The sequence below is a fragment of the Dermacentor albipictus genome, chromosome 9, assembly GCF_038994185.2.
Source record: "Dermacentor albipictus isolate Rhodes 1998 colony chromosome 9, USDA_Dalb.pri_finalv2, whole genome shotgun sequence".
Lineage (NCBI taxonomy): Eukaryota > Metazoa > Arthropoda > Arachnida > Ixodida > Ixodidae > Dermacentor > Dermacentor albipictus.
Window position 1 is genome coordinate 47,899,068 of NC_091829.1, and position 14,416 is coordinate 47,913,483.

Here is a 14,416-nt window from a genome sequence, read left to right on the forward strand (position 1 = left end):
AAACGGCAAAAACTCGCTTTCGGGTTCAGAAATGCAAATGTAAAGGAAAATAAGCTATTTATTGATTAATTTTTTATAATAAGCTGCATGCTCTTAATTAACACACTTAGCAATAACTCTAAAAAAAATTAAACTAAAACCAGGTAACGTCACAGCCGTCATGCTACGGACATCGGCGAGAGATCCAACGATAAGATCCTATGATAGATTCAACAAAGGCAACTTTGTTGCGATATGCGATCATGCGATATTTCTGCGAAATTTGCGATACGAATCGCAGCAGTAGTAGCAGACCCAATCCCCGCGAGTGGGTAAGCGCCAAACTCATCCAGGACATCATCATCAGTAGCAGAACCGAAACCGACTGAAACTGCGATGTTAATTTCGAATCCTGTGCGTTGTAAATCCAATCGAAGCCAAGAATGATAGTAATAATAAAGACAAGTCTGCGCATGCGCACGGTGGTCTTCGATTGTTTCCGTCTTATTGCTGGTAGTTCTATGCTGCTGTAGCCGCGTTAATTTTTGCATTTCGCGAGGGGCACGGCGTAAAAAAATGACCTCTCAAGACGCTGAAAACAAAGGTGAGTACTTGCGACCTGCTATAGTGGTCGCGACGCTGCATTCGGTGCTGTTTTTCCGGCTTCACGGCTAAAGGTGCAGTCGGCGCTAGCGAGTTCGGTCATAGGTTAGTCGTCAAATAATATTTCTTGAACTATTACTTTCTTTACCCGTTATTTTTTTTAGCCTTCTTAACATGAATTGTTCCGGCTTGAACCTCCTCTTTTTACGTTTTATGGTTGCTTGTTCTTAGGGCAGACTGGATTTAGGGTAAGGCTAATCGATTATTTTGCTTGTTATGTGATTTCCCTTGCTTGTGTAGTTTAGCATAGTGCAGCACCTTCGCTTGTCAAAGTGCAGCGAACTGTTGCTTTTCGTAGCGCCGAACATTATTTGGACCGGGGTTTATAGGCCTTCGAATGCCATTCGTTTTGTCGGCATGCCTCAACGCTAGAGCAACCGGAATGCCAGTCACTGGTGCGACGCCATTGGCACGAATCATTACTTCTATGTGTAGCTTCTGAATGCTTATGCAATGAAACATTCTGCAGACATGGAGGTCAACGTCTTGGACGAACTCCTGGAGAATGCCGATGACGACGATTTGGCAGCGGAGTTAAACAACGAAGAAAAAAAAGTTGGTAAGTGCAACTTCCTGAATGCTTTGAAGTCAGCGGAACTCTTCGTTCCTTTGTTTTGTTCTCTTGGCGTTTCGTACTTGCAAAGCACTTTTGAAAAGTAATCCATGTCCATAGCAGTGTTAATGGAGCGCCAATAAAGGCGGTAATGCGACGCCGTGGTTAAATACGTGTTGCATTGAGCTTTGCTACTGCTCGAGTTCAATTGCCATGAAGTTGGGATTTTTCTCTCGACTGTCACTTGCATATCATCAAGTTAGTGCGCAGTAGCTATGTTTTTTGTGGAGGCTAGACGGGGGCAAGTGACGAGAGTGTCTATGTTGGGGGTGATGCTTGCCTCGTAAAATCATGGGTTCGCAGCACTGAAATATTTCTATCTCGGCTATTAAGTAACCAATTTGAAAAATTATTGCGGTAGAACACTCCCTAATGGGCATGTAACAACTTCCAGCATATAACCAAAATTTTCAACGGGGCCTGGTGAGGGGCCCTTTAAGTATAAACCCCATGCAAGCGATCTTGCACGCGACAGCGACAAGCGACGCAATGGAGATGGCTGTCGCGTTCACTCGTCGCCTACAAGTTGCACCCCATGCGAGCGACGACTTCGAGCGACGTCTCCCCAGTGTTGCCGGTATGAGGGCAGCAATATAGGCTCCAAAACTAGCGTGACGCGTGCTTTATTAACTTAAGTTGATGTATTTTACTGTAAAAAGCAGCATAAAATATTTCTGAAAGTCTTGCACTAGGTTCTTATCCTTGCACCTATAAAAATTCAATCGTTTGCTCGTTCCGTGCGACAATCAGAAGTACTGGAGTTATGTACATCCAGTTCCGGCTTTGCGCTATTGGCTAGTCGCTCATAGCACTTCCGGGCGACGAGCGACGAATTCTAGATTTGCAAAACCGAGCGATCGCGCGACAAGACCGAGCGATCTGTTCAAGCGACGGCCCGATCCGTCGCTCGTCGCTGTCGCGCACAAAATCGCGCCAATGGGGTTTAGCCTTTAACAACATGGGCTGTAGCTGTCGATGGCACATTTGGTGGAAGTTGAGCAGTTTTCTGGTTTGAGATAATGGAAGCAGTCTCCAAAAAATGGATGCCAAGCGGCAGTGAAGCTCGGGCTCTAGCTGTTCCATGAAAAGCAGGTAAAGAGTGTTTTTTAGCATCAGTGAAGTCATGCTGTCAGAAACATAGGTGAGCCGAGCAGCACCGAGAGTGGCATGGATCATTCCACTGCGAGGACACTATGTTCACATGCGAGATACAGCACACCTCATGAGAAATGCACTTGAAAAAAAAATAAGAATGAGCTAATGGTAGCTTTACGGTGTCCTATGATTCTATGATTATTCATTGACGTCTACGTGAACTTCCTACATTGGTTGCACTGTCCGTGTGGTTGTGTTGTTCTGCTCAGAATGTTGCTTAGGTGGAGGCAAAAGCCAAAGGCATTCGTGTACTTAAATTGCAATCTGTAGCACCCCACTACATTTTCTCTTGTAGCCAGTGTGTTGCCTTGGGACGCTGAACCCTATAATTTGCCTTTGTGAACCTTTTTTACATCCTGTAGCCTTTCATGGACTGTTGCGACCTTAAAGCATTGGTGCCTACCAATACATCACAACCTTGGTCTACTGAATCTGTCTGCTTATGATGCATCATCTGTATATTCATAGGTCCATGTGTCTACACCAGTAGTTATTAATGTGTCCATAGTCATCTAGTAACACAACAGTACAATGGCTGCAGTTTGATATGCAGAGTGCTTCATTAACTCTCCCTACCATGGGAAAAATGGCTGTTTTTGTTTTGTAGGTTACACTAATTTCTTTTCTTCTGAAGAAACGGTTGCGCTCATCAAAATTATAGGCAAACATGAAAGCAAAACAATGAATCTGCTTTTCAAGCATGCAACTTTTATGAACAAGATTAATGTCATAAAAAAAATATGAATTGCCAAAAACAGGGTTGTCGAATAAAATTGAACGAAAGTTTATAGATATGCTTGTAACTAAAAAGGAAAGAAATTCTAAATGTATCTGAAATATGCAAAAATGTTTCACTAATAGCCACTATCTTCAAAAAGATCAATTTTTCTTTTAGAACTATTTGCTCTACAAAAAATTATGGCAGAAACTGCGCTGGAGTTGTCTAAGTTGTCTTATCAAACTTGATCCAGTATAGACTCTTTTCAACCCTGGAAGATCTTGTCAATCCGTGGAGTGATCAGGAATTAATTGCTAATACTTTCAATGAATATTTTACATCAGTTTTCATTAGCGATGATAATCCGCTACTAGTGCATGAATTCCGACCGGAGGTTCTAGAGGCAGAAAACATATTGCTCACTGAAGGGATTACAGCCTTGTTGCTTGAACTGGAGACAACCAAATTGGCGGGTCCGGATAACGTACCCAACTCATTTTTGAAAGTATATGCCTAATGGTTGGCAAAGTATCTACATACATTTGATGTTTGACAAATCGCTTTCATCCATGGTGGTGCCTGATGACTGGAGACTCGGTAAAATAATACCAATATTTAAAAGTGGCAACGCAAAACAAGCGTGCAGTTACTGACCCATCGAATGAATATCTACGTGTTGCAAGATCTCAGAACACATCTTCCTTAGGCACATCCGTCAGTTTTTATCTACCAAACATATTATTACTGCAAACCAGCATTGCTTTCACCAAGGCTTGTCTACCATCGTGCAGCTGGTAGAAACAGTGCATGATTTTTGTGATATGACTGATAATAAAGGACAGACTAATATAATCTTCTTAGATTTCAAACACCCAAGAGAATAAGTCAAACTTCACTCATGTAATGCCAGGGGTACTACAAGGCTGTGTGCTGGGTCCGTTATTGTTCTTGATTTACATAAATGACCTTGTCATTGTCCTGTCAATCAAAGTCATATTATTTGCTGATGACTGTGTAATTTACACTGACGTTAGATCGGTGGAAGATCAAATAAAGCTTAATGAATATTTGTCTAAGATTAACATTTAGTGCGACACATGGCAAATGTCGATAAAGCTGAGGAAATCTGTGTGTATCACTACATATCCCATAAACATCAGCCGTAGGTACTTATATACACATTACAACGCAACGTACTTACCCCTGTATTCAGAAATGCATCTTGACTTGATTTAAATGATGCCTGTCGTGAACGCACCAAACGAAATGCAGTGAGCGTCTTGGGCGCGTTCGCACCAGGTGTCATTTATATTAAGTCAAACAAGGGCTTCAAGTTAAGATGCATTTCTGAATATGGGGGTTAGTCAAATAACCGAATGCAAGTACCTGGGTGTTACTATTTCTTCAGCATTGAGTTGGAAGTCACATGTCATAAATGTAATTGGTAACGCCATTAAAAGAGTTGGCTTTATCAGACCCATTCTTAAGCTTGCTTCTACTGAGACGAAGCTTATTGCTTACAAGGCGCTGGGGTGTCCAAAGTAAGCCTGTGAACTGTGGTATCCACATGTTCAGTATGGGGTATCAGACCTGGAACAAGTGCAAAGATGTGCACTCCGATTCATATTTTCTCAGTCATGCCACTATATAACAAAACTAATCTGCCCATTCTAGAAGTGAGCCGGAAGCAGAAACAATTTAACCTTTTCTACTCTGTCACTAATAATCTAGTTGCAGTTTTGCTGCGTCTCCATCTTAGCTGGCTAGTGCTAAGTGGCTTCATTTAGTGTATGAGTATGAACTAGCAGTGCATCCTTAAGTTTCTGGTCAATTTCCACTGCAGAATAGACAAGGACAGTATGGTGGAGACATGGACCAGTGCTTTCTTTCATGGACTTTCTCCTAAGCACTATGAATATACACCAGCAACAAGTATTATGGAGGGTGTTTAGATGTCCTACTAGATTTACAGAACTGATGCTGCCGCATAAACTTCCTTCACTGTCAAATCCATTTGGACGAGTTATTGATATTCCTGCTGTTTCTCTAGTTGCCTTGTTGCAGCCCTTTTTTTATTAGTGTCGAAAATTTGTGTTTTTTCTCTAACGGTTACCATTTGCTTTTATTACTATTTTTTTTCTGTTCACATTTTTATTGCAAGCAGCTAGATATCTGCATCTTTGCAACTGTGTATTTTTCATTTATGTGTAGCATGTTTTGCTCAAATTCATGTTTTTTTTTCTTTTCAACCAGTGCTTGCCACTAAGGCCCACTATATAGGTAACCAGAGATGTAAAGCTGGCCTCTAGCTTTTCACCTAATTTCTGTTGTACAATGCATGAGTATTGTGCAGTAACGAATTCAACATCAAACTACAGGAATTTCATGCTTAATGAAGAGCAATCTTATATAGCTATGAAACATGCCATACAAGCCACATGACAGTATATTTATTTTAAATTTTTTTCTGTATTGGGGACCTTACTCACAAACCTCTGTGCTTGGTTCATTGTACTATTTGAAATAGCCCTTTAGCAGGTGAAAACTAAATTAATTAATCCCCCTTCTAATTAGCACCATGACATATGCTATTGCAGGTAAACGGATGCCTTTGACACCTAGCACACCGCCGTCCACAAAGGCCTCTCTAGCTGCTGCTGCTGCCAAAAAGAACTCTGCCACTGCTAAGCCTGTCAAGAGGGTAGCTTCAGCTGATAAGACCTCGTCTCAGAAGAAAATGTTGCCGCCTTCTAAGGCCCCTCCTTCCAAGCCCACTTCGACACCTAAGAAGAAACCTCCTGCCAACGTGCCCACCAGTTCGGCTTCAGTCGGGCCTTCCACTTCTGCGACTGTATCGTCCACGAGTTCTACGTTGGCTCAATCCAAGAGTAGCTCGCAGCCAAAGCTAGTTAAAAAGATACCTGTGAGTGTTTTCCTTTGGGTTAGTGCATCTTCAGCCCGTTGGCTGTACGTGTGGCCACTGTTGAACCGTTGAGGATGTATAGCATGGGAATTTAACTACCCCCATCAGGCATGGTGCCCCTTCAGGTGTGGTGCCTGTTGCAAGTTTAGTTCTGGCATTTCTGCATCATTGAAAAACAGGCAAAAGCGAGCTTCAGAGCGTCCACAGTGCTGGTTCCACACGTGAACTTGAGAAATCAGCTTGGGTGTTTAACTGCAAAGAAAATTCTATGCAACAGTTACTGCATTGGCTAGCAATTATAGATAATGAAGAGAAAAACAAGATAGAACATTGATATGGCTGCGTTGCCACTTGATGTGCTGCTTCTTGGGCAGAGCTTTTCCCAACATTGCCTGCTCCAGTTCTGTTTATTCTGTGCTGCAAGTTATTCTTAATTCATCTTGATGTGCTGCAGCAAACAAAGATTGCCGCCAAGTCTCCCGCAACTGCCGAGAAACCTGTGGTGATGAAAGCCAAGCCAGTGGTGTCGGCAACGGGAGAGCCAAAGATGTCTGCTGAAGACCTCCTCACAGCTGAGCAAGCTGCTCAGAAAGGTATTGGCAGTAGCCCGAGTTTTTAGCCTTTAATTTTAGCCTTTTTGCATATTTTGTGCAAGAAACAGCTAAGATTGTACCAGTATAGACAGTAATTGCGAACAATCCGCCTTTCTCATGTTCCTGTGCTGCCCTTGCCGCACACCGCTGGAAACGTTTTGTAAGGGTGTCGGGGGGGCTTTCGCTGGTTGATTTGTGTACCTGCACCCATGTTGAGTGTGCGTGGGTCGTGCGTTTTGTGGTTCGAGATCAATTAATAATGGCATCTCCGGGGCAGCTTTTGTCATCCCTGGGTGAGCAGGCCTGAGTGCGCTGTTGTGCTAACAGTATGCCCGATAAAGGCATGGTGAGTTCTGTCTGCCGCTGTTGCTGCCTCGCAGTTGGTTGTCGCTGATGTCTGCTTTTGCACCTCGATTTTTCTATTCATTTTACACATTCATCAAACATTTTGCAAATTCAAGAAGTCTTTGAGCGCTTCCTTCCATGTTCACATCGGGTTTGCCAAAGCGGCGCATTTCTTTACATCTACATCCGCAGCCACAGGTCGTTGTTAGCTTCGGATGTTTTGGAGGCGGCTCATCGCTGATATGAAGTAATGTCAAAACGTAGCTAAACATATCTGCACGCATGAGCCGCGCTGCTTCACCCTGAAACAAGTCAGTATGAGCGGCTGAGCCACTTAAGCAACGGCACCTGTGGCCCAGACATATATTATGGGCTCTTATAAGGGAGTCTCGGTTTTTATTTTTTTCACCTTGTCATACAGTTTGCGCGTGCCATAATGTATTAGCAGAGAAAACTGTGCTTAACATAAGGGTTCATTTATAGGCTGTGTAGTTCTATTGCGAGGATGCGGATGCCATCACGGTCAAAGCTTGTTAAATGAATTCTTTCAACCCAAGTCGACAGTGTGGCATCTATCTCTAACCCGATGTGGGAGCTGCCAACATACTCTCTCTCACGAGCAAACATATAGACTGTGTTTTGTTCAACCCTTGGAAATTGTGTGATTGCCGTAGAAATAAGGACGAACGAAGTGTGCTACTTGCCACTTGCCGTGAGAAAACAGCCACATTAGCTATCTAGTGCACTTTGGCGCAGCAGAGAAATGAGATGCCAGGAACTCAATCGTAATATGAGGGATAGCCTCCAAGTTTGACGCGTCATAGGCATCCAAACTGGAAGTAGTGGCATCTAGGCGAACATCCAAAATCAAAAGTGCACTGTGCGCCACAGTGACATTCAGTATGCAGAGTGTTGTGGGCATGCCCCGCTTCGCCGTAGCCTTCGCATCGCAAGGCATTGAAGATGAAGTAGGAGCACCGTGAAGGGGATCAAAGGCAATCTTTGGTTGCCAAGAACTCTGCTTCTGCTGGACACATTGAAGTACTTTTTGCTGCAAAATATTTCTGGAGTGGTCTATATTAAAATGAAATGTATTTCTCGATTTCAGTAAAGTTTTAGGGCCCCTTTAAAGGGGATTCTTTAACATGACATCTATATAGAAAATAGTGAGTGACCTTCTGTGTTACATACTTGTGAAAAAACTTATTAAAAGAAATCGATGTTAAAATGCAGAATAAGTGTACCCTGTCATAATGGTACAGAACACACACTCATAATGTGAGTTGATGCTCTTGTGTTCTGGCACATTGTCGTGGCGACTGTAAAATTAAAATCCTAGTTTACTACTGGTGGTTTGGTTTGGTGCAGTACTGCTTAAAGGGGCCCTGAACCACTTTGTATCGAAATTGAGAAAGACATTTGAAGTGAAGATAGGCTATTTCAGAACCACTTTGCCGCAAAAAGTACTTTAATGCGCTCAGCAGAAGCGGAGTTATTGGCAATCAAACACTGCCTCAGTTGTGCTCATCTTCCTCATCCAGTGCCTTGCACTGCGAAGGCTACGGCGAAGACGTCACCTTGGCGCGCAGTTCAAATTTCCGATTTGGTGCCTATGCTGCGCTAAACGTAAGCCAAACGTGGCTGTCCTCGGAGAGCAGCAGTGCGCTTAGCCACTGGACTCGTAGTTGCACCTCGCAGCGGCCACTGTGTAGCCGAACACAGTGACCAATAGCAGCCGCGTATTGGAGTGTGCGTTGTGATGAAATAGAGCTTACAGAAAAGAGTGAGAAAAACAAACAAACTTGAAGCGAGAGCATTTGAGAAAAAGGTGACTTCGCGCTCCGCTTGCGAGCTCCACGAACCGCGTACGACAGCAGAACTTGGCTGAGATGTTCACAACAGCGTATGTTACCCGTGGACTATGTTATTTCACCAAGCCCGAGGGGTGGTTCAGGGCCCCTTTGAAGTGCAGATTTTTGGCGCTCCTACAGTTTACGTTATAAGGAGTGTATGCGATACTTGCCTTGATGAGGTTAAAACAAGTTCTTCCTAAATGAACAGTATGCATTTATTGTATCACAGTTGCTGTTAATCTCGTACTGTAAACCGCAATTTTATACTCTCTTGCACATGGGATAGTACATAAACAAACTTTAGTAAAAGTGGTGTGTGAATAAATACGCACTAATAGCAGTTTAGTGAGTGCTGTTTCCTACTATAGGGGTTTAGGTTAGGATCACTTATGCCATTTTGTTAGGCATATGCTGTGCTTGCTTGCTGAAGCAAACAAGGGTGAAGTGCTGAAGTCCACAAATGCTTGCTAGCATTTGACTGTGCAGTGTGTTGGTGTTAAATAAAACTATGTAGGCTGCCGTCTGGCACACGACATCTTCGAGGCCAACATTTTCAGGGCCCAGATATTGGGGCGCATCCATTTGTATGCTGTATTATAAGGACGGATGAATATTGCTTCATTGTTCAGTGCAGGTCTGTAATAATTCCAGGTGCATGTCTGGGCCATTTTCCACCTGTTATGTTGAGTGGCCAGTCCCACTAATAAGTGGCATGGGGTCACGCAAGCAATCGTAGCGCCAAAAGAATAAGGAAGTAGGTGGCTTTAGAATAATGTTGTATATCTTATGTATGGTAAATGCAAGTGCTTAAGATGGTAGAGGGCATGCCTCTTAAAGACATTTAGTTTAGCCTATGGGAATGCAAACCTAAAGAAAACAGAGGACAGTTGCACCATCTCGGGCCTTGCGTAAAGCTTGTCCAAGCCAAGACGGTTATTCTATTAGCATGCATCTTGCTGTTTTTATGCCAATGCTTTCCGATCACATCTGTGGACACCAAAATTACTGGATAATCTCACAAACTGGGCATGTCAGGCCTGCCTTTCTGAGGCACCTTATCGCTGTTTGTAACTTTTATATCACACCACTTATTATTTCCAATTCAAATGAGCTTACAAAAAGCAGAAGCATAGAACCATATATTGGCACGGAATGATAGCAATAGCGCAGCCACCAAGACAGCACTTTTTCTTAGTGTATGCAAACATTGTGCATGTTCAACTTGCCAAGTTATGTAGGGTAACATAGCATACATGAGTCATGGAAAGGCAATAGAGCATGCAGAGTGTGGGTGAGCTATTTCTTTTTATATGTAAGGCATTGACATTTGCTTAAAGGAGTCTAATAATTATTACAAGAACCGGCTCATTATGTGTCAGTCCCAAGCATGCGAAACATGTGGGCGTTTTATAGACTTCCTTCCCCCTCCCCTTTCCATAACTTTTTGCACCCTTTCTGCCTTGCCAAGATCTCACTTGTGATAGGACTGGCCTATTGCACTTCCAGAATGGTATTCTAGTGCAACTTCGCACTTCTCTTTAACGTTTCTCTTGAGGTAAACAGTAAATACTTTTTCTTCGTAGTTGTGTTTACCTGCACAAAATCTGACAGTCATGTTGGCCTTGACAGGAATGGTGATTAAGAAGACAGTGGCGAAAAAGATACCAACCACACATCAGACACAGAACAAGCCAATCAAAAAGGTTGTGGCCCCACCTAAAGCAGCAGCCGTGAAAGTCTCTGAGACTACGTCTGCAACAAAGGTGAAGCCCGAGAAGGTGGCTGTTACAGGTGGGTGTAATGAATGTGACAAGGGCCATTTGTTGCATGCTCTTTTTAAGAAACTAACACCTGTTGGTGTGCTGCCACATTGAGAATCAAGTTGGCAAATATTTTTTAAGAGTGCCTTACTGGTGACCCTGTAAAGTTGCTTGTAGAATGTGTTTTATATGTGAGTCCGCAAAGTCTTAAGTTAGATTGAAACTAAGTTGCCTTGCTGAAGAAAGATAGTATGTGGTCTTCTCCATAGTAATCTTAGGGGAAGGAAAAACAATCTTGTTAAGGTAAATGCTCCGTTATATTAAGGCATCATTTGCAGTGAAGCCTTACTGTTTATGTTCATTGCATCAATTTGCCTTCTTGACAGCTCCCAAGCCAGCTGCGGCCTCCCCAAGTGTCGTCGTAGCCTCAAGCAAGATGCATGTGCCAGATGAAGACCCAGATCGACTTCATGTGACGCCCACCGCGGAAGAATTACAAGTTGCGGAAGAGCCTCTTCCCCCACCACCTATGGTCAGTGGAGGCTCCTCGTCTAGTATGCACACACGCACTTTGGACCCTGTTACGAGCTTTGTCATGGGAGGTGGCTCAAGTCACATGAGCTGTGTCTCCGAGGGCCGAGGTGGTGGAAATACTACAGCCAATCCGGACTACGACACCAGAAGTGAGGCATCGTCTTCTGGCCATGAGAGCTGTTCATGCAGCCTCGGCTCTAGCACTTCGAGGTCACGGTCAGTGTCCAGGTCCAGGTCACGCTCCAGGTCACAGTCTTACAGTGGCTCATCTTCAGCGGCTTCAGAACCAGGTGAGCAGTCTGTGAGCAGGGTGTTGCGTGGGGGGGGGGTATTGAACTGGGCTGTATCGGGTGGATACACTGAATACTTCCCCTGTAGCAGATGTCACTTTTACCAACAGTGCTTTGTGACTATAGTATCGATTATATATGATATGTGAAATAAGCAGACTTTTTCATCCATCCAATTTATCCTGAGAAAGGTCATGGAGTTCCCCCTGTAGTGTACCATTAGAGCTTAGAGACTCAAATTGAAAAATTGGGTGGTGTGGGGAATGGAGGAGGGCTGCACAGTTAAAGGTACCATCCATGTGACGCATGTGAATGGTATTCTGGCCTGATATTTGCCATCTTGATTAGGTCAAATTACTAGGTGTAACATAATACAGTTGAATCTCGTTAATTCGAACACTCTTAATTCTAACTCCCGGTTTATTCTGACGCCTTGGTCTCGTTAAAAGTTATGTGTGTTTCAATGGGCGAAAATGCCCGGCAATTCAAATGCACAAGCATTTGCAGCGGTTAATTCAAACAGCGCTCTGACAGTGTCTCGGCACTGCGCTGAATCGCGCGGCCGTGGTGCTTCTGACCAGCATTGCTCTGACTCCGCCATAGAGAAAAGGCTTACCTTGGAGGAAATGCCATGCTTGGGGTAGGGGGAGAAAAAGAACCGTGGTGAAAATTTTACTCTCTCTCAAATGGCGCAGCTGCCATTTCTGCGTCGTGCCGTAATTCTCCAGCCACACTAACGACAAAACGCGCACCGTGGTGGGAGGGATCGGTCCTGGGCTGATTTTTTGTGGCTCGCCATGGCAGCAAGCAAGCCGCGAGTAGAGGAGACAAATAAGAGTGGCCGCTACAGTCACAAACACTCTATTTGTACTTGTGTCTGTTTCAGCCGGACTGCTTATTTCACACTGTCATCTGCTTGTGTCGCTCTCGCTCCTCTCGCTCGCCCTTTTGGTTATCTTGGTCTTGTTTGCGCTTGTTTTTTTTACAATGACGTGTCTAAACTGAGCTGTCCTGATGGAAAGGTTGTTGGAGACGACGCACCATATCCGAATTCTGTACAACAAGACAGATCCTGAATACAAGGACGCGAAGGTGACACCCAGTACCTCATTCTCCTTGTCTTTTGATTTCGGCTAAACCGCAACAGAAGGGAGCACACCAACATGATTATGATCAGCGGCAGCAACTTCGCCATCTTGATAAGACATGACTCACGTTAAGAACGCAGGACGAAGAAGGTAAACACAGCGCCAATATGTCGGCAGACGAAGGAAATCATGCGAGCACGCAGAGGGAAGCAACAGCGGAGGCCCAGTCCTGGCCTTGGCAACTTCATTGCTTCAGTGGCTGTAGGTGGCAGAGGTAATTGGTGCTATCCAGCAGGCTGGCGGGAAAGCAAATCTGCTTCCCTCCTGCCCTTCCTCGCAACTACTCGCTCGTAACTCCCTCATCTTTGACGGCCTCCGTGCGCGCGCGCCTCCGCGTAGGCGCTGGCACCGCTAGCCCCTCCAGCCCAGTGCCAGCTTGGCCCGCTCCTTGAAGTTTCATTTTCTACCATTGTCAGAAAGCGAGCATTGGCCGCCGTGGGCAGTTTCATGGTCCTCGCTAGCTGTGTGCTTGCATGCCGCAATATTTCACGACTCACACTGTTCGTGCATCGTGCTATGGTGCATGAGGGCTTCAAAAAGCAAGTCCTTCTTTTAATTTGAACTTATCCTTGTGTCACTGCCGCAGCTTAGTTCGGGTTAATTAAAAAGTTAAGCCGGCAGTTATGTTTTTATTAGCTAATACATTTGTTTGCTGACCAAACACCCATATGATTTAAAGTGCTAATTTGAATGTGCCACTTTAATTAACCTGGTTTAGCTTGTGCCTTTACTGTTGTGCAGTTTACTTAATGTACATTGATGGATTTGCAGTTTTGTTAGGGACTGTAACAAATCCTTATCTTAAAGCAATTGGAGTAGCGGTGTTTCCAGTTTAGCAAAGTGAGCATTGTATTCTTTTTCACTTGGTTGTTTACTTTCTTTAGTACATTCTGTTGTGGCTAAACTTAGAGTAGTGACAGGAACAAGCTAGTGCAGATGAATAAGGTTAAGCCTGTTCTACATCTCATCATGACCTTGCTGTCTGTGTGTGGGACTACATTGCGTTGACTGTGTATGGAACATTTATTCTTTTTTAGGCAATCGTTCACCAAGACACCATGTCTCTCGCAAGAGGCGTCATTCTCCAATCATCTATGACAGAAAGAACAGAAGTGTGGAGAGTGAGTGTTTCTGGCTTTCTAGACCAGCAGTATCAAAGATGTCCTGTGTAGTTGTGTGGCCTACCAGGAAGTTTCTTTATGCACTATGAAGTGATGCTCAGGTGGTACTTTAAGATGACCCAGGAAGCATACTATTTTTTTCAGTAAGGAAATATATTAGGTTGAAGAGAAAATGGAGGGTTGGGTTGGGGGGGGGGGGGAGGGGAGGGCTGATATAATTATCGCATCAAAACACATGTTCAAATGAGCATCTAGAAGTAACCATCACATGCAGCTTGAAAGAAGCTCTTTTGCAGCCAGTAATGGTGTTTTATTTAAGGAAGGAGGGCTTTCACACGGCTTAACGGGATACTAAACAAGAACAGTGAGTTGAGCTGCATTTGTAAATTACAGTTCCTCTTTAGCTTTACAGTTCCGCTTTTACCTCTAGAGTATTTTTCGTAAGCCAGGAAGAGTTGTGAAAATGGAAGACAGTTGGTGACGCTGGGGCCCCGAATTTGCCTGCATCAGATTGCCATTATGTCATTGAATCTGAATGTATGATTGGTTCTACTTTCTTAGTGCTAAAAGAGTTTACTACAAAAACTTTGTCATTTTCTTTTGCAAGATAGTGCGATCATTATGTGAGTAAATACGGTACAACTTATATCGAGGTTTGACTGCTCTTTAATGCCCTTACTACGCTTTCATGTGCTTTCATGACAGATTGTGAAAGACTAGC

At 43.9% G+C, this 14,416-nt stretch overlaps 1 protein-coding gene across 5 annotated transcripts in view; it reads left to right on the forward strand.

Annotated features, from left to right (window-relative positions):
• Nucleotides 1-14,416, forward strand: part of LOC135916190 (YTH domain-containing protein 1-like) — an 82,587-nt gene that overhangs the window by 31,571 nt on the left and 36,600 nt on the right. For 4 of the 5 annotated variants that reach the window (XM_065449469.2, XM_065449471.2, XM_065449472.2 and 1 more), the window contains exons 1-7: nucleotides 430-583; nucleotides 1,112-1,201; nucleotides 5,726-6,051; nucleotides 6,506-6,644; nucleotides 10,472-10,633; nucleotides 10,989-11,426; nucleotides 13,612-13,695. In XM_065449469.2, the coding sequence (XP_065305541.2) occupies nucleotides 556-583; nucleotides 1,112-1,201; nucleotides 5,726-6,051; nucleotides 6,506-6,644; nucleotides 10,472-10,633; nucleotides 10,989-11,426; nucleotides 13,612-13,695 (1,267 nt within the window). In that variant the 5' untranslated portion in view covers nucleotides 430-555. Of the gene's footprint in view, nucleotides 1-429; nucleotides 584-1,111; nucleotides 1,202-5,725; nucleotides 6,052-6,505; nucleotides 6,645-10,471; nucleotides 10,634-10,988; nucleotides 11,427-13,611; nucleotides 13,696-14,416 lie in introns of those variants that run through there. The other variant, XM_065449470.2, reaches the window with a different exon arrangement.